The 20,638-nt window shown below is 37.7% G+C and overlaps 1 protein-coding gene across 1 annotated transcript; it reads left to right on the forward strand.

The window, feature by feature from the left end:
- The first annotated feature begins 1,904 nt into the window (after positions 1-1,904).
- Positions 1,905-20,380, forward strand: LOC306852085 (protein pelota homolog). Its single transcript, XM_079388710.1, has 13 exons — positions 1,905-2,094; positions 2,796-2,888; positions 2,999-3,149; positions 3,407-3,497; positions 4,265-4,428; positions 4,658-4,718; positions 4,811-4,972; positions 12,575-12,621; positions 12,722-12,795; positions 18,806-18,877; positions 18,980-19,054; positions 19,148-19,179; positions 19,263-20,380. The coding sequence occupies exons 1-13, from the start codon at positions 2,054-2,056 to the stop codon at positions 19,352-19,354; spliced, it is 1,155 nt and encodes a 384-aa protein (XP_079244836.1). The 5' UTR covers positions 1,905-2,053; the 3' UTR covers positions 19,355-20,380.
- Positions 20,381-20,638: the final 258 nt, after the last annotated feature.

Raw genomic sequence — 20,638 nt, forward strand, 5'->3', positions numbered from 1 at the left:
TCTAAAATCTAATTCAACCACTTGTGTACCATTGAGGAAGACTTCCTTTGTCCTGCTTGTGTGTGTGTGTGTGTGTGTTGTAAAGCTGTGAAAAGTGCTATAGAGGTATAATTTGAATTGTTTTTCACCTTTATTTATATAGCACTTTATGCTGATTGTGTCAAAGCAGCTTTACAGTGTCAACAGGAAAATAGAGGAGGACAACAGTCATTTTCCAGCTAAAGTCAGTTCATTGATGATTTAGTGATGTCATCCACTTCAGCTCTCTTCTAATAGTGTGCAATCAGTCAAGTGTCCCCAACTAAGCAAGGCAAACATGTATTTTTATGTATTAACCAGTGGAATGAACCACATCTGTGTACACTGTCATATATGACCAATTTTGTCTTCAAATTCAGATAGCTCTAAAAAGGAAACTCCCTGTTTCCACAGACCAGTTTAAATTCAGACTAATAGTCCACTGCCCCAGGGTGTCACTCAACCAGTTTCAAGACGATCTGATGTTGCATTACAAAATAAAAGCCCTCCCAAAACTCATATATGACCAGTTTTGTCTATGATTTGAGGTGGCTCTAAAAAGGAAACTCCCTGTTTCCACAGACAGTATATAAATAAACATTTTTAGCTAATTTCAAAAAACATGTATTTTCATTCCAATTAATCTCAAACAAACTACAGTTGGGTTATTTTGATTAGGTAAAAAAATATATATAACTAACAAATAAAGCTAACTGCCACAATCAAACTTGATAACATAATACAAAAAAACGTATCAAATGAATTCAATCCAAAAATATGAATAATATGCAAGAAATAATTTTCACAGTATTTTTAAGTGCCCACGGTAACAATATCGTGAATGTTCATTCTCGTTATATATTACATTAGTGAATACTGGCACATGTTGAGTGGAAACAGGGAGTTTACTTTTTAATCTGAATTGTCAGACAAAAATGCATTTTTCTGAGTTTTTTGGAGGGATTACGTGTACATTCCATCTGAAATGAAAGTGGTCTGTGGAAACAGGGAGTTTAATTTCTGTTGCAACCTGAACCAATAGACAAAACAATATATTCGTTTTAAATGACTTTTATTTTGAAATGACACATCAGTTAAAACGGTTCACCCTGGGGTGGTGAACTATTAATCTGAATTGAAACTGGTCTGTGGAAACAGGGAGTTTCCTTTTTAGAGCCATCTCAAATCAAAGACAAAATTGGTCATACATGAGTTTTGAGATTTTATTTTGTAATGCAACTTCAGATTCTCTTGAAACTGGTTGGGTGACACCCTAGGGCAGTGGACTATTAATCTGAATAAAAAGTGGTGTGTGGAAACAGGGAGTTTTTTTATAACTATGTGTATTTACAGATAAAAAATGGTTAAATGCACGTTGTAGAATGACGTTTTTCATCAGACTGTTTTTTTTTTCATATTAATTGCTCTATTTATTTATTTATATCAGACCGTTTTAAACTTATTTTTATTTATTAATTAAGTTATTCATTCATTCAATCATTGACAGAGAAACTGGCTGAATGAATGCCAGAGATCGCTTTTCCTCTGATCTGAGTTTTTAATCGCTATTACCGCAACGCCTAGTATATGCGCGCACCACAAAATAACGCGGCGGCTAGAATGACGTGTTTTTCGAAGTGGAGGCTGGCCTGATGACAGTGTATAACGCGAAATACTGTTAACCCTCGTTATTTATAGCGATGTAAACATTTCGCAGGTTGGATGGTTTATATACTTTATTGACACCGATTGCTCATTATTCATAAAATGTACTGTTAAAGAATATAAATGAAAAATAATGAACTCGTTCTTCCAACCTACGGAAATAACCATATGGAAATAACCAAAGATAGAGAAGACGTAATGACGCAATCTCTCAGCTATCTGACGCGATCAGAAAGCGACAGTCTGATTCATTCAGATGTGTCACTGGGGCACTGCTGATGCGGAAACGTCACCAAATCGACGATTAAATGGAATAGAACACTCACAATTAAATATGCATTTTGTTTTTGAATAGCAAACCTCTTTGACCATGAAGTTGGTTCATAAAGACATCGAGAAGGATAACACCGGGTGAGTGCTTTCTGTAACGTTACACCACTTTTGGACATAATGCGCGCATTCTGAGTGCTGTGGAAGTACCACGATGCAGTACGATTTCATACGACAAAACTGGGTACTTTGGTATGAATAAAATTACGTTACTGTAATGCTTCTTTGTTAGTGTAAAGTTTTCTTTGAACTGACTTGAAAAGCGCCTGTTATACCTCAGATGCTGTCATCGTTAACCCTTGGTTTTGTGGCAAACTTGGCATGATTGTTTCTCAAACACAATAACTTACAGCCCAAAAATGCGTTTGCCTTTCCTGTAAGTTAGCGCCTTCTATTGACCGATTGTGGATAGCTGCGGGTTGAAATTTTATTTCAGATAATATTTGCATTATTTCAAGTAATTAATTCACTCCAGACACGCACACAAAGTGTTTTGCCATTTTTTTCACCACAGAGCTAATAAAGTAAATGTGGTCAGTTTAAAATCAATCTATTAAATAGATGTGATATTAAATAAATAGGGTAAGAAGCAATGTTTATGATATCATTCATGTCAGATTTAAATTGTGTTATTGAAAAAATAAAGTAGTTTTCATAATTTCAGTATTACTCTATTCAATCAGATTGAAGCAGTACTTAGAAAATAGCTTGCCTTCACAGTTAATGAGCAAAGTAGGCAACACAAAAGTGAATATTTATGTCTTGGTTTTTTTTTTTTTCAGTCAGGTGACACTAATACCTGAGGAAGCAGAGGATATGTGGCACACCTACAACCTGCTGCAGGTGGGCGACAGCCTCAGAGCCTCAACCATCAGGTCTGTTTTGTTTTCTTCTGTTTTTTTGTAATATTTTTCCAGTTTTGTTTTATCACACTTATTACCTGAGATTTTTCTACTCAATGAAAGCAATCTTATGTCACAAACAGGAAAGTGCAGACAGAGTCCTCTACAGGGAGTGTGGGCAGTTCACGTGTGCGCACCACACTGACTTTATGTGTGGAGACGATAGACTTTGATTCCCAGGCCTGTCAGCTCAGAGTCAAAGGAACAAACATCCAGGAGAACCAGTATGTGAAGGTCAGAGTGCATTTAGAAATGTATAGAGTGCTTTTTAGAATATTTACCTACAACTTTTTTCATATTTCAAAAATTTGTTGCACTTATGAGATGTAAATTTGTCAAATGTATGATATAGTGATGACATTTGTGCCAACTTTACACCTAAAATATAATTTATACTTTATAAATTTGAATATTAAGTATAGTAATTCATAATATTCCGTATGATAATTTAGCCTGAATGTGAATGCTTATTTCTCTTGTATCTTATGTAGATGGGTGCCTATCATACCATTGAACTGGAGCTCAACAGGAAGTTCACTCTTGCCAAAAAAGTCTGGGACAGCGTGGTGTTGGACAGAATTGGTAATGTGTTGGTGTGTTTTTAGTATATTTTCTGACTAAAAGTAGCTTTTCTGGCTAATAATTGTTTCACATACTATGTAACAAAATGTGTAAGAAATGATTCATGACATTAATCTTTTTTTTATTATTATTTCATAATATTTTTATAATTTTATGTTTACATCCAGGTTTAAAAACAGGAATTATTTTTTTTCTTTGAAACGCAAAAAGATATATTTTGCAAATAAATCCCACTGCTTTCTTCTTTCATGCAGTGAAAATAGATGTTGATCACCTCTATCAAGCTATATATATATTTTTTTGTAATTTGTCCCATCTGTTTACAATTACTTAAGACATATCTCGTATCTAGGATCTTTGCAATAATTTCCCACCCAAACTAGAACTAAAATAGATAAAAATGCCATGGTAAAAAGGATGGTTTAATGCTTTCCATATTGGTCTGACGAGAAGTGTGGGTAAGACCTAGAAGGCAAGTAGGTGCTTTTTATTATTATTATTGTTATTTATGTTAGCATTTACAGGCACTTCAGCTTCATAATGCCGCTATGTAAAGAAACATGATGTATGTCTTCACATTACTGTGTGAGAAACAGAGCTGAATTTTGTAGTTGTACTTCACCAAGTATCTTAATGGCTTGACAGCTGCAGTCACCATTCACTTTCACTGCATGGAAGAGAGCAGGCATGAACATACTAAAACGTTAATGAATCTGATCCAGCTCATCGCTAGTTTATTTGAACCCCGATTCTTCATTCATCTATAGAGCAGGCATGTGACCCCGCTCAGAAAGCAGATGTTGCTGCTGTTGTGATGCAGGAAGGTCTGGCCAATCTGGTTCTCGTGACTCCAGCCATGACCTTAGTAAGGGCAAAGGTTGAGGTCACCATCCCCCGCAAGAGGAAAGGCAGTTGTACTCAACATGACAAGGTGAGCCAATAAAACCTTGTGACAGTAAATCTGACAATGCATTTAAGTGTTTATCATTATATTGAGCAAATGACAATGTTACATATGTATCTTTTTACTGTAATCCATTAAAAATACAATAGATATACAGTAAATGCAACTTGTTTTTGCATGTGCTGCAATAGATGCTTCTCAACTGTTGCATGTATATTTCAAAGTATGCATACAGTGACACCATGTTCTCTTTCAGGCATTGGAGAGATTTTATGAGGCTGTCATGCAGGGCATTCTTAGACACTTCAGTTTTGATGGTAATTTTAGTTATTTTTTTTTTAATTCAGATAATAAGGATGGACAATGGACTAATAAATACTGATATTTTTGTTGCATTTGTGTTTTTCAGTGGTGAAGTGTATTCTGGTGGCCAGTCCTGGATTTGTGAAAGATCAGTTCATCTCATACATGTTTAAAGAGGCTGTGAGACAAGACTGTAAAATTCTCCTGGAGAACAGATCCAAATTCATGGTGGTGCACTCCTCATCTGGACACAAGTATTCACTCAAAGGTCAATACCTTGTTCAACTTTCAAAAGTAAAGATGTGTAAAACTTTCATAATTGACTAGTAGGCTTGCCAGATTTTACTGGGATAGGAGAAAACATGAATAGAATTTACAGTTCTTCAAGGAATAGAATAGCGTTACATAATGGAAAGTCACCTAATGAAAAGTTTGTGACTCATAAAAATATAAAATAACTAAACATTGCAAATAATCTGCTTTTCAAAGTCAGGACCATTATCGGATGAAGAATTATCTCTTTTGCAAGACAGCTGAGGTCTAGTGAACGATACACAATTTGATCTGATCAGTTTAATCTTTGTTTCATTTTCTTTTTTATTTAAAATAAATAACTACAAAAATTCTCAAAGTTTCAAAAATTAAGCTGTCTTTTGTTATTTAGGCTCTTGGGCAATTAATAATTTCCTCATAGCACCGTCTTGCATTCAACCTTTGGTATGACCGGTATATTTGGCTTGAACATGGGTACTGTACCAGCTATATAGCTAATATATAATGCTAAGTGCTGTTTTAGTATGATAACTAACAGATATTATGCAAATAAATAAGCAAGATTATTTTTATTATTTGTTACGCTATATGTTCATATATTCCTACGAATAGAATTAGGGCTGTGCGAGTAATCGAAATCGCGATTTGAGACGTTGCGATTTGCTAATCGCAAAGCCTGCGATGTGGACGCGATATTAATCTTTTCCACAGCATATGCACGACTGCCAGCCTTGAGTGGAGGTCTTACTAACCAATAGAGTGAGTACACCTCCGTTCTCCCCGATCAGCACTGCTCTAGCCAACTGCGTAAACGCCTACCATTTAAAAAGGGTCAAATCGAAAGTTAGGCAAATTAAAACTAAAGAAAAACGCATTCAGCTTCGAAATGACAACGAACAAAAAAGGTAATTTGCAAGAGCTGCGTCACAACGCATATCAAGAGCTCCCTTATCGGTTCTGCTTTCAGAACTGGAGAATAAAAGATACATTTTTAGATGTTTTTATTAGTAGACTTCATGAACGTTATCTTACACATTTTATCTCCCCAACAGATTAATTTGAAATAAGTTTATAATGCATGTTCGCTAATTCAGAAGACCGCAAACACAGCCCGTGTCTCTGAATGCTCGCTCCGCTCTGCCCCACGCTGCGCGTCTCCTGCATCTCACGGACGAGCCGTTTACACGCAGCTTGTCTCGTATTGCTCTTTTATACTCACGGTCTCGCTCCAGATTCTGCTCCGCAAGTCTCTCACGAGCACATCTGGCAATATGGACGAGGCCTGACGCACGCGCTCAACCTGTGTCCACTCGCGCCTGGCTCCGCGTTTAAAACGAATGTAAATCAAGTCTAACTGCTTGCCAATTTCACTTGGATCAAATTAAACATTCAGCACATTTCCCACTTGTTCTTAAAATCCCAAATACTTAAAAATGAATAAACCTGCCCGTGTAACATGTAATACTTTAATAATCGACTAAAGAAATAGTTCTTTATTTATAAAAAAAAATCTTTCTTGTGAAATTCAGTAATTCTGTAAAAGTAGTAATACCATTATAATCTTCCCATCAGAAAAAACAAAACAAACAACAACAAAAAAAAACCACTAGAACCCCTCCCAAAACAAAATAGAAAATGTAATGGATTTAAGGGTTATAATGGGAATTGTATTGGTTTTAATGTAAACTATAATGGTGTCTGCTGGTATTTGATGCATTCTATTGGTGGGATGTAATCTAGCAGATGGCAACCATTAGAACAACAGTAATTCCTATTGGAATAATGCCCAAAACAAAAAAGGAATTTTGTCATGGTTTTTATGGAAACTGTAAGAATTTCTGTGATGGTTTCTATTGTTTTTTTTGTTTTTCCGGCAGGGTACCGATACTCATACTGTGCTGCACATTATTCACAATATTGACCTTAAGCTTGACTTTGCAAATTTAAATATCGCAATATTTGTCAAAAATATCGCAATTAGATATTTTCCCCAAGTCGCACAGCCCTAAATAGAATATTCCTATATTCATATGCTCCAATACAATGGTGCAAAATTGTGGAATGTTGCATTTCAACTGTAACTCTTTTTAAAATGCTCTTCTATGTAACCAACACCAAGTGAGCAAATAACACTACATCATTCATGCTGTGGATTCTGCATTGAAACACTACAAAAAATTGGTGAAATTGGTCTCATTCACTAACCAAGTGCAAGCGCAGATTTGTGTATGATATCTACATACAGCGTTTTCAGGCTTTAATAATAAAATTTACTGTAAATTTATGAAACTGTAGGAACACCTGAAACTGTTCATTGGCCAAAAAAACAAACAAACATTCTCGTGGAGCCTTTATAAATGTTACAATTATGATTTTATGCGTAGATATGAAGTCTTGCATATATCATTGTGTGGCAACCCCTTATATGGATATAATTTGGACATTTTATGCAAATTACTAACCTTAAGCATGAATGAAAATACAACCTGAATTACGGAAATATTGAGATGTTTTTTTTAAATTTGAATGAAATGAAAACTAAAAGACTTTCAAATCACATGAGCCAATATTTTATTCACAATAGAGCATAGAGAACATAAATGTTTAAATGGAGAAATTTTACACTTTTATCCACTAAATGAGCTCATTTCAAATTTGATGCCTGCTACAGTTCTCAAAAAAGTTGGCACAGGGCAACAAAGTGCTGGAAAAGCAAAAATTGTTGAGAAGATTCAGCTGGTAGAACATCTAGCAACTAATTAAGTTAATTGACATCAGGTCTGTAACATAATTAGCTATAAAAGGCAGAGTCTCTCAGAAGTAAAGATGGGCAGAGGCAGTGTTCGAACTATACCGTGGACTTTGGGGGAGCCCACCTTTTTTTTTTTACGGGGGTGGGGGGGATCTATGTGATCTTACAATGACTTGGAGCACTGCACGGGCCTCAAATTTAGGCCCTAGCCCGACCCACGTCTGACAGTTTATCAGAATTACCGACCCGAGTACGACCGGAGCCCGTCTTTTTTTCCCCCTTCTCCTAAAACAGTTTATACTACTGTTTCGGTTATTAAAATAGTTCAGTTTTGTGTGTAATGGCAAAATTATTATATTTTGTTTTGTTTTTTTAAGTTAATTTAGAAAAACGTTTGGAGCATTTTTGTTCATTAAATAGCCTATAATTTTTTTTTTAAGTAATGTACAAGCGGCCAGCGGCATGAGCTGATCATAGTTTATGTTTGATCAATTTAGTCTTCTCATATCATCAGGACATGCCTAAAATAAAATCTATAGATATACTAAAACAGTTCAAGTATATTACAATGTTTAAACGTTAAAGCTGCGCTATAATAATAATGTGCGCTAGCCTATATCTAAGTTTGTGCGGAGAGTGGAAGCTAAAGTGTGCTCTGCAGGACATGGAGGCACCAGCGCAAACTTGCATTGTTTTCAGTGGAAACAAATTAAAATAGCCTACGCCGTCATTTATTTTTATTTTTTGATAAAGGTAAGAGTAATACATCATTCGGAACTGTAAAGGGTCTACTTGTATTTGTGTGCACTCACAATACCAACAAAAGGTAGTTCTTTTATTAAACAAAGAAAACAAACATGATGCGCTTTCTGCCGTCTTCAACAGGAGCGCTTCAGCTGAGAGAATGCATGCCTCACAGACATGATAAATATCTATAGAAAGCTTTAAATTATCACTTAACGAAATAAAAATATCGAAAACAAAAACCATTTTATTATAATCTTAATCATAATCAATAACGATGTATTTCTCTCTAAAGGCGCGTCTAATGAGGAGACGGCGAGTTAGGATCAGCAACTTCATCCTTGCGACACAGACTCAGAAAACATTAGTTTATTAGTAAATAATTCAAATATCTCCTTACTATTTCCCGCAGACACATTCATGGTTATGTTTGCTGGGGATTTGCAGCAAGCTTTAGCCTATTGCGTGCATTTGAACGCAGAACTATTCAGCTGCTGCTGCTGCGGGACACTAAACACCATCGAGCTGCTCTCAGTCGCGGCACGGTCTCGTGTTGTTTCCACCAGCGCGGCAATTTTTTTCATCACTAATCGATGGATGGCTACAATATAAAAATAAGGAGAAACCCAAAACAGGCCCGAGGCCCGGCCCGCATCTGAACTATGATGTGGAAATTAGCCCGAAGCCCGGCCCTAGAGGCGCAAAAAAGTGGGGCCCGGGCAGAAATGCAGGGCTCTACAATGACTTAATTCTTGCGTTGTCATCCCTGCGGGAGGTGTGCTAACAGGGTTTGCAGCAGGTGAATCGGTCGTGCCATTAAACTGCCTTGTGTTCTTTTTGCCATGGTAGCTGTATGATGCTAACTGCAGAATGGATTTCAAGGACTGCGCGCACAGATCTACGGCCGATGTTGAATCCAACGTTTATATTTTTCCTACGAATCTTTGAGATAACGTACTAAACATGAATGGAATGAATTTGCACCGCAGCGCCCCCACACCTTGATGCTCATGACAAGAATAGCATGTATAGATATCTTTATTGAAGTGAATTAGGTTTAACCTGTTAACCTTCACCCCCCATCTGGGGCCTCGCAGGTGAAAATAACCTACCTAAATTAGAATGGTAACATTTCCTGACAAAGTGCGCTACACCAACAAATTAGGTATCTTTGGAAAGAAGACACTGTTGGCTTTACTAGCCATCATCCAGAGTTGATAATGCTCAAAAAGATAAAAAGTTATAGACACTAACGTGCCTTGAAAAATATTTTTCCACACTGAATGTTTTTTTCATATACAAATACATGAAATAAGTCCTGGAGCAATCCAGAAAAGTAATGGATTAAAAGCCACGTGTCTCATGAGTTTATATTTCAAATTTGAAGACGATACCATGAAAAATGAGATTCCTGCAATATTTTTTCTGAAAATATTTATAATCCCCCCAGCCCCCCTGTTTGAGGAAAAATAACCACCAAATGTATTGCAGAATTATGTTAGTAATTATACATATTCCTGCATAGTTTTTCAATTATAGAATAATAGACAGAATTTTAGACATCATACAAGTGATTTATTTGTTATTGGAGTAATAAAAAGGAAGAAAAAAAATAGCTTTGTATAGTATGTCTACTGAAGTATATATTCTGATTGCCAGACATAAAGTGATATTGGCAGAGATGGTCATCCAGTCGGTAATCACACGCTGATGTGCATCCATACAGATGATAATTAAACAGATGGGCCATATAATCAATAATAGCTGATCAATGAATCACAATGATAGCCGTCATAGAGTCGGTAATAAACACGCTGATGTCCGTCCATACAGATTATAATCATGCAGACACGGCCACATTCCCCACACAATACACACACACACACAAAAAATGTAGAAGAAAAAAAAAAAAAAGAGTTTTTTTATGGAAAAGCAGATCGCTAAGTTATGCCCCGCTCAGATGACAGTTGCGTCACAGAAGCGTCATCGCTGCCTGGAGAGAGCGCCAAATTCAAATAAACTATATTCCGCTTTTGAGACTTTTTTTTTCCGTGGATGATCTCAATCTGTTTGTAAAACTGTATTCTACAGCACCGTTTTGTTTTTTTACCACCAAGACGCTGTTTTTGAGCGTGATTTATTCCATAACGGACGCGAACAATAACTCCGGAAGAAATGAAACGTAAACAAAGGAATATTCATCCTTATTACAACGTTATTGTTTCGTTGGACTAAAAGTGCTCGCTGGGATGTTGTTCTGTGGACCCTTACCTCTCTAATTAAACTGGGATTTCAGCAGTGGACGCGTTTGTGACTCGTTATTACAATGAATCTGGTACGTACGGCTTTTTTTCTCTGCTTGTTTTGATGTGTAACTGCTTACACAAATGTAGCAAATACATTCCTTATAAGCTTTCCATCGGAAAACAGCGATCTGTCGACGATGCTTGAGGCTTAGACCTTCAGAAGGATATATAGTTTGTCAAGATTAACTTTGTCCCGTTTCATTTATTCTGTTAGAAAACAATGACACACGCAAACAAAAGAGCGTTCAGTGCGACGTCGCTCTGGTGAACGGTAACAGGTTAAATCGCCGCCATGCATGAATTAATATTTTTGCAATTTTACACATAATAATCCAAGATCACATTACACAAAACTGAAATTGCACGTCAAAATAAGTCTATTTTTTGAGACCCCCCAAAATTTCACAAATCACGTTTTCAGGGGAGCCCATGTCTTATTAAGGGGAGCCGAGCTCCCCCGTAGTTCGCACCCTGGGCAGAGGCTCTCCAATCTGTGAAAGAGTGCGTAAAAAGTCAAATTTTCTCAACTTCAAATTGCAAAGGCTTTGCAAATCTCATCATCTAGTGCAAAACATCATCAAAAGATTCTGAGAAACTGGAGAAATCTGTCCGTTAGGGACAAGGCCGAAGACCTTTGTTGGATGCCCGTGGTCTTTGGGCCCTCAGACGACACTGCATCCCTTATCGGCATGATTCTGTCATTGACATTACTAAATGGGCCCAGGAATACTTCCAGAAACCACTGTCAGTAAACAATCTGCCGTGCCATCTGCAGATGCCAACTAAAGCTCTGTCATGCAAAAAAGAAGCCATATGTGAACATGGTCCAGAAGCGCCGTTGTGTCCTCTTGGCCAAGGCTCATTTAAAATGTACTGTTTCAAAGTAGAAAAGTGTTCTATGGTCAGACGAGTCCAAATTTGACATTCTTGTTGGAAATCACGGACGCCGTGTCCTCCGGGCTATAGAGGAGGGAGACCTTCCAGCGTGTTAACAGCGTTCAGTTCAAAAGCCAGCAACTCTGATGGTATGGGGGTGCATAAGAGCATACGGTATGGGCAGCTTGCATGTTTTGGAAGGCACTATGAATGCTGAAATGTATATAAAGGTTTTAGAGCAGCATATGCTCCCCTCCAGACGAAGGCCTTGTGTATTTCAACAGGACAATGCAAAACCGCATACTGCAGTTATTGCAACAGCATGGCTTCGTAATAGAAGAGTCCGGGTGCTGAATTGGCCTGCCTGCAGTCCAGATCTTTTACCTATAGACATTTGGCGCATCATTAAATTAAAAATTTGACCACAAACTCTTCAGCAGCTGGAAACCTATATCAGGCAAGAGTGGGACCAAATTCCAACAACAAAACTCCAGAAACGCATAACCTCGATGCCCAGATGTCTTCAAACTGTTTTGAAAAGAAGATGCTACACCATGGTAAACATGCCACCGTCCCAACTATTTTGAGACCTGTAGCAGGCATCAAATTTGAAATGAGCTCATTGTGTTCATAAAATTTTAAAATTTCTCAGTTTAAACATTTATGCCATCTATGTTCTGTTGTGAATAAAATATTGCCTCATGTCATTTGAAATTCTTTTAGTTTTCATTTTATTCAAATTTAAAAAAAACGTCCCAACATTTCTGGAATTCGGGTTGTATTAAAAAGTGCTTAATATGCAATTGAAATAGCAAAAAAGTACCTACTGAACAGGAAATTATAAAATTTTCATATCTACATATGCATTTTTTTTTCCTTTTTATTTTGACAAAATAAATGTGAGATTTTAATTCTACAGAAGTACTGTGTGATCCAGCAGTCACGGCCCGATTGTCTGACACCAAGGTGACTACATTTTGATTTATACATTTGCACATATAGCTTGTAGCATTGCCATCAGAGTGTTGTTTAATGCTGTGATTTTTTTTGTTTTGTTTTGTTTTAGGCAGCTGGAGAAGTTAAGGCTTTGGAAGACTTTTACAAGATGCTTCAACAGGAGCCTGATCGAGCTTTCTATGGGTGATCAAAATCACTATTATTTAAATGTCATTCCTGTCTGTATCACACACCATCTCAATGAGAAATAAAACATTCATAACACTTTATTTTGATAGTCCACTTTATACATTCTACTAACTGTAAGCAACTTTGCAACTACACGTCAACTACCAGTCAGAGTATTAGTAGACTGTCTGTTTAATATCTGCTAACACTTTATTTTGATGGTCCTCAAACAGACATTCTACTAACTGTAATTAACTTTTTAAATATGTCAAATTACTCTACTAACGCTAACCTAACAGTCTATTAATACTCCAATGAGAGTTAGTTGACATGTAGTAGCAGAGTTATTTACTATAGTTAGTAGAATGTCTGAAGTGGACTTTTGACATAAATTGTAACCAAAACATTTGTGCTGTGTAACACATTCTTGATCATTTATAAGAATATTTGCATCTGGGGGGATCACGTGACCCTTCGACGGCGATGCAGGCTTGAATCTTTCGCTCTGCTCACTTTGCCATATTTTGTATAATCCTGTCAGTAAAATTTGAACCACTCTGCATTGGACCTGTCATGAGTGCTAAGGCAGACAAAGGGGATCGGAAAAGAGAGATTGAGCAATCGCCAATGAAGAAAAAATTCAGAGATTCCGCCATCTCCAGAGAAGACCTTGACGATGCTATTGCTAGCCGCATCGAACTAGCATTTAAAGAGCAACAAAAGACGTTGAATTCGGTTGTGAATTTGGCAGTAAGAGAGGCGATGGACTCTGTGCTGATTCCAGCATTACGCGAACTGCGTGAAGACATACAAGCGACCAACAAGTCTGTTAAAGAGCTAAGAGAGGAGTTTGAGACCATAACTACGGCGGCGAAGCAGACACGTGACCGCGTAGATTCTGTTCAAGCAGCTGCACGTGAGGATAGGAGGACAGTCACGGGCTTAAGAAATCAGCTGGAGCGACTCACCGAGAAGGTGACGGATATGGAGGACAGGTGCAGGAGGAACAACGTACGACTGGTGGGGCTGCCAGAGGGGGCTGAGGGATCCGACGCGGCTGGTTTCCTCAGAGTTAATATTTCTAAGTGGATTCCTTCCTTGAAGGGCCGTGACATTGAGATCGACCGGGCACATCGCGTATATGACGGAGGGAGGGGCTCCGACCGGCCGCGCACTCTCATCTTCCGTGTACTGAGATGGCATGACAGATCAGATATCCTGAAGGGTGCTCGAAAGGCTTATCCGGTGAAATGCGCGCAGAACAATGTCACACTGCTATTTTTTCCCGACTTTAGTCCAGCTACAGTGATCAGGAGAAAGGCATTTGGTCCGGTTTTGAAGAAGATGACGGCGCTTGGTCTCCAGCCCTTCCTCATCTATCCGGCCGTAATCAAACTACGGCACAAGGGGGAACAGAAAAGCTTCGATTCCCCTCAGAAAGCGGAGGATTTTATTAGCTCCCTGTCCCAGCAGAAGACGTATGCCGCGGCTCTGCGCGGGGGAACGGCGGCCGCTGTTTCTCCAGCCCGGCGGGAGGAGTTTGATGGTCGGGATGAACATGGTCCCAGCGGCTTAGGAGCGGATGATGGCAGAACGGACATGGACGCTGACTAAATTTGGTTTTTGCTTTTTTCTTCTCTCCACTCTACTACCGAGATATTGTTCCTAACTTCCTATATATCCGGTACAACGATCTCATTGCTGGCAAGACTGACACCCCTTTTTTCTTTTTGGAGGGGACTAATGGAGAGTTGGTTTAATTTAAAATATTTTTTTCTGGCAGTACGAGCTTTTTGGGAGACATGTCCTGCGTTGGAGTGGATCGGTCACGAACCATCACTATTTTTTGTTGCTCAGTCAGACCTATGTTCTCGGTAATGTGCGGTCTGAGTTGTTCCTTGTTTAAGGTTGTCGGTTGTTCATGTTTTTATGTGGTTTTTACTTTTTACAACAGACATTTATACTTTAATTTATTTTACCTTATTTCTAAAGGGATTTTTCATCTAGGAGGTTTGGTATCTAAAATACACGTCAACGTTTACACGCTATATATTCAATGCATACTCTAAATATTTTATCACTAAATGTGAATGGGTTAAATTCTGCTGTCAAACGAACTCGTGTGTTAGAATATTTACATCGTAAATCTATTTCCTGTGCCCTAATTCAAGAGACACATTTAAAGCAATCCGACGTGGCACGTTTCCAGAATAAGTATTACAAATTAGCAGCTTTTTCCTGCGCTCAAAATAAAACTAAGGGGGTGCTTATTCTTGTTAACCGGAAGTTAAATTTAACAATTGAACACCTTGGTAGTGATGAGAAGGGTAGATTTGTTTTTATCCGATGCAAAATATATAATAATAGGTTAGCCTTGGTCTCTATTTATGGTCCGAATGAGACAGACAGTGCATTCCTTTCACAGATCTCCAAAACTCTGCTTGAGCAGATTGATTGCCCTCTAGTGGTGGGTGGGGATTTTAATGCTGTCATAAATCCTGTTTTAGATAAATCTCAATCTGATACAACAGCCAATCCATCCTCTAAATTACTGAATAAATTTATCACTGAGCTTAACGTAATCGATCTTTGGAGAATTCAGAATACTAAATCTAAGGACTTCACTTTTTTCTCTAATAGACACAAGACTTTCTCTAGGATAGACTACATATTTCTCAGCCCATCTTTAATTTCGTCTGATTCTTCCATCTCTATATTACCAATTTTATTATCTGATCATTCTGCTGTGCTGTGCAGTGTTCCTCTTTCCGATGTTAAAGCCAAGTCCCCTAGATGGCGCTTTAACGTATCATTATTAAGTAATCAGACTTTCATTACTTCTTTAAAAGAATATATTAAGGAGTTTCTTGAAATTAATATGCCCTCTGGTGTGGATCCTCAAAAACTGTGGGAGACGACTAAGTGCGCTATACGAGGTTTCTGTATATCTTTCTCTTCTACTCTTGCCAAAGCGAAAACCCGCAAGTTTACACAATTAGAAAATAAAATCCAATCATTACAAAACCTACAAAAACAACATTTTACTGAGCAACAGGCTACACAGTTGTCCTCTTTAAAAGAAGAATACGATTTGCTTTCACAATCAAAGGCGGAATTTATTTTACATAGGACTAGGCAAAAATATTATTTTGAATCGGAGAGACCTAGTCATTTATTGGCTCTTAGGTTGAGAGAATGTGAGTCTAAGGCATATATTAGCGCAATAAAATCATCAGATGATCACGTCACCACAAACCCTGTGGCAATTAATGAAATATTTAAAGGTTTCTACACAAATCTATATAAAGCCGAAACAGATTTTGATGAATCAATCTGTAAGCAGTATTTAGATAAATTGGAACTGCCTCGGATCTCACAGATGGATAAAGAATCTTTGGAGGCCCCATTAAGTTTGGAGGAACTCCATGTCTCTTTAAAAAGTCTTCAGAAGGGCAAATCGCCGGGCCTAGATGGTCTCCCCCCGGAATTATACTTAGAAATTTGGGATTTGGTAGGGACACTTATGCTTAATTCATTTAATTTTGCAATTGAACATGGGGTATTTCATAGAGATCAAAAAACATCACTGATTTCATTACTTCTTAAAAAAGGGAAAGATCCATTAGATTGTTCCAACTACAGACCAATTTCGCTTATCTCATGTGATCTAAAAATCTATGCTAAAGTTTTTGCTTCTCGTATGGAGAAGGTAATTCATAGTCTGATCAAGGAGGACCAAACTGGTTTCATCAAGGGGCGTAATGCATCTGATAATATGCGTCGACTCCTTCATATTCTTGACTTTGCAGACTCCCACCCAACCCCTTGTGCAGTCTTTTCACTTGATGCAGAAAAAGCCTTTGACAGGCTAGAGTGGAATTATATGTGGGCAGTTTTGCAATGTTTCGGCTTCGGTGAACACTTCATTTCTATGATTAAGACATTATACCACTCACCTGCAGCATCAGTCATAACTGGTAATGTTATTTCCCCCCTATTCCCTTTACAGCGGGGAACGAGGCAGGGCTGTCCGCTTTCCCCCTTATTGTTTTGTCTATCTCTTGAACCCTTAGCACAAGCCATCAGGAAGTCTGAAGTATCGATTAAGATTCATGATCATAATCATAGTATTTCGTTATACGCTGATGATATTATTCTATATTTAGACCACTTTGATGTTTCAGTCCCTAATATAATTAAGGAATTTGATAATTTTAGTAGCTTATCGGGATATAAAATAAATTGGAGCAAATCTGCTTTAATGCCAATTAACAATATTAAAGTTAATTCTTCTATTCCCTCATTCATCCCTATTAAGGACTCTTTCACCTATCTGGGCGTTACCATATATAAAAACATTCATAAGATTGCCAGGGACAATTTTAATAATATTTTAGTTAAGGTCAAGAATGACATTCAAAGATGGAAGAATCTTAACGTTTCCCTCCAAGGAAGAATCTCCACTGTTAAGATGAATTTGCTACCTCGATTTAATTTTCTTTTCTCTATGCTACCGCTTTCTCCCCCTCCAGGTTACTTTAAGGAGATTAACTCCATAATTACGAAATTTATCTGGAATGATAAATGCCCCAGAATTAAACTTACCACATTACAACATCCTAATAGCGCAGGAGGACTGGCTGTACCAAATTTTGAACTGTATTATTGGTCGTTCCAGCTTAAGGCTCTTCATACTTGGGTTGATCCTCAATCTACAGTTTCTTGGAGAGTGATTGAAGCTGACAAGGTTAAACCAAATAGACTCCAAGATATTTTATTTACTGGCACAGGGAAAAAAGGGGATAATTATAAATTTGGTCCGGTTGTGGCCAATTCTATTAAAATCTGGAAAACGGTTGAACGTCGGATTGGAGGACCCTTCAAATTTTGTAATAGTACACCTTTATGGCACAATTTTAATTTTGTATGCGGAAATCGCCCATTTGTCCAACCCTCTTGGTCTTCTTTAGGTGTAAACACGTGCGGTGATATATATGATAACCAGGGCCTATGTTCATTTCAAACGTTAAGAGCTAAATTTTGTCTACCTGCATCTGCATATTTTGTCTTTCTTCAATTACGTTCCGCTCTCAAAGCGTATGGCGTTCCTTGGTCTTCTCCCGTTTCCTCTCATCCTATGCGGGACTGGATTGCACCATCTGCTGGTCGGCCATCTGCTTCCTTAATATATAATAAGATTCTTGATTGCATTATAAAACCTCTTTCTATTAAAACTATTTGGAATAGGGAATTATCTGACCTTAATTTATCTGTCGACTGGGAGAGGGTGTGGTCTAATCTCAGTTTAACATCTAAAAATCTGGCGCATCGTCTTATTCACTTCAAAGTCATTCATAGAGCATACATAACTCCTTACAAAAGATTCAAAATGAAACTACAATCAAATTTCAACTGCCATATATGTAACACTGCATCATCAGGTACGTTTCTGCATATGTTTTGGGAATGTCCTATCACTAGCAGTCTATGGACACATGTAAACCTGGTTTTATCATCCTTACTGAAAATTGATTGGTCCGTTAACCCAAGTTTGTGTCTTCTTAATGATGATTCTGGTCTCTGTATAAGTTCGATGCAAAAGAGAATGTTGTTTGCTGGTTTTACAGCTGCGAAGAAGACAATAATACAGAACTGGTTTACACCGCATATGTGTGGGAAAACATATTGGATCCGTAGCCTCTTGCAAATAGTGTCTTGTGAATGTACAACAGCACGAATCAATGGGGCCAAGCCTTCTACCATTGATGCTTGGCAGTGCTTTCTCTTTGAAATACGTGACTGTATGGAGGAGTGACTTCTGTGGGTTTCTTTTTTCTGTCCTTCCTTTTCTCCCTCCTTTTGACTGGACTTTGAGATGTTGAGTATGTGTCTGTTGTTTTATTTTATTATTTTCTTAATATATTGTTTTTTTTTTTATGTTGTGTTATGTATGAAAAATAAAAAAAATGTTGATAACAAAAAAAAGAATATTTGCATCTATTAAAAAAGCTTTTGCTCTGTACAGATTGGCTCATGTGGAAAGAGCGAGTGAAGCTTTAGCCGTTGACATCCTGCTGATCAGTGACAAACTATTTAGGTACATTTAAAAAGTAATCAAATCGATATGTAATGGTCTATTCTGTTTTAATTGTGTACTTCATATAAAAATATGTATTTATTTTTTTCTTCTCCATGACAGACATCAAGACATAGCCACTCGCAGCCGATATGTTCGGCTTGTAGACAACGTGAAGGAAAATGGAGGAAATGTCAGGTATTCTAATGATTGTGTATGGTCATATTCTTGTTATCTGTGTTATGCAAAATATTTAGCCCTTTTTTTTTCTTCTGTTTAATATTTGTTTAGAATATTCTCAAGCCTACACGTATCTGGAGAACGTAAGTTTCTTTTCTATAGTCTTTGTTTCAGAGAATTATTTTGAATCGCCATGTGACTGACATGGTGTGATTTTTCTCTGTAGAGTTGAATCAGTTGAGTGGAGTGGCGGCCATCCTGAGATTCCCCATCGCTGACGTGTCTGAAGCTGAGGACAGCAGCTCTGATGAAGACTAACATTATGCTCTCATGCAAAAGGATTTGGTATGAAAGTGCCAAAATGATTCACAGTTAGGAATAAATGGAATGAGACTCTAATATGGCCTTAATAAAGGATTTGAAATGAGTTGAAACATCACAAAACACCGGGATAATTGATTATTTGAAATGATTATTAAGCAGAAAAGCAGATCTCTGAAGAATGTTCAAAAGTATTGAACGTCATACAAATGCAAGTTACCTGGCCATGCAGGAGCAGCTTCCAGACAATATGTAGCTTAGACTTAAAGTAGCTTCTTTGTTGACGATGACTTGTGTTTGACTGTGTTCAAGTCATGTAGGAAAGATCGCTTTTATGAATTTAATGCACATAAATGGCACCACAAAGCCCTGTGTTTTCAAGTTGGGGGCATGTTGATGAAAAACGTTGAATACCATAGATGCAGCATCTATACTGACTACAGTTATTTCATTACAATAAAAATAGCAATGGTGCATGTAAAAAAGGATTGTACTGTGCAATTACGATAGAATATATAATATTCAATTTACAGCATCTTCATAACTGAACAAAACCATAAAAAAGCAAAAATACACCTCATGTGCAGTCTTCATGTAGCATTTTGTAGAAGTAGATAAAATATCTTGCTTAATTTCTTTGTAGATAGGGTTCATTGCTATATTGCTCCAACCGAATTGACTTGATCGCATCAGACATCGTAATTACAACTTCCCAGCTCGTAAATATCAAGTTCAAGACACTGATGCTTGCATACAGAACTACCACAGGCTCAGCACCCTCCTTCTTCCACTCACTATTACGAACCTACATCCCCTCCAGAAGTCTGAGATCTGCTAGTGAGCGACGCCTTGTGGTACCATCACAGAGAGGCTCAAAATCACTCTCCAGAACATTCTCGTTCACCATTCCTGGCTGGTGGAATAATCTTCCCACCCCTATCCGGAACGCCGGATCCCTGGCAATCTTCAAGCAACAACTGAAAACTCATCTCTTTCGGCAGTACTTGACTTCATCCTAAACTCAAAAAAAAAAAAAAAAAAAACTTTCCCTCCGCTTACTAGCTTGTACTTATTTGAACAATGACTGAGACTTGGTGTTACGAGCACTTCCTGTGTCTGATTGCCTCTTCAAGATGAATCGCTTTTTGTATTCCCCACTTGTAAGTCGCTTTGGATAAAAGCATCTGCCAAATGACTAAATGTACATGTAAAATGTAACTTTCCAGGAGGACTTGAACACATTACACGACTTTGTTTACTGTCATGGCAGTAGGTCTGATC

The sequence above is a fragment of the Barbus barbus genome, assembly GCF_936440315.1.
Source record: "Barbus barbus genome assembly, chromosome: 32".
NCBI classification, from domain to species: Eukaryota; Metazoa; Chordata; class Actinopteri; order Cypriniformes; family Cyprinidae; genus Barbus; species Barbus barbus.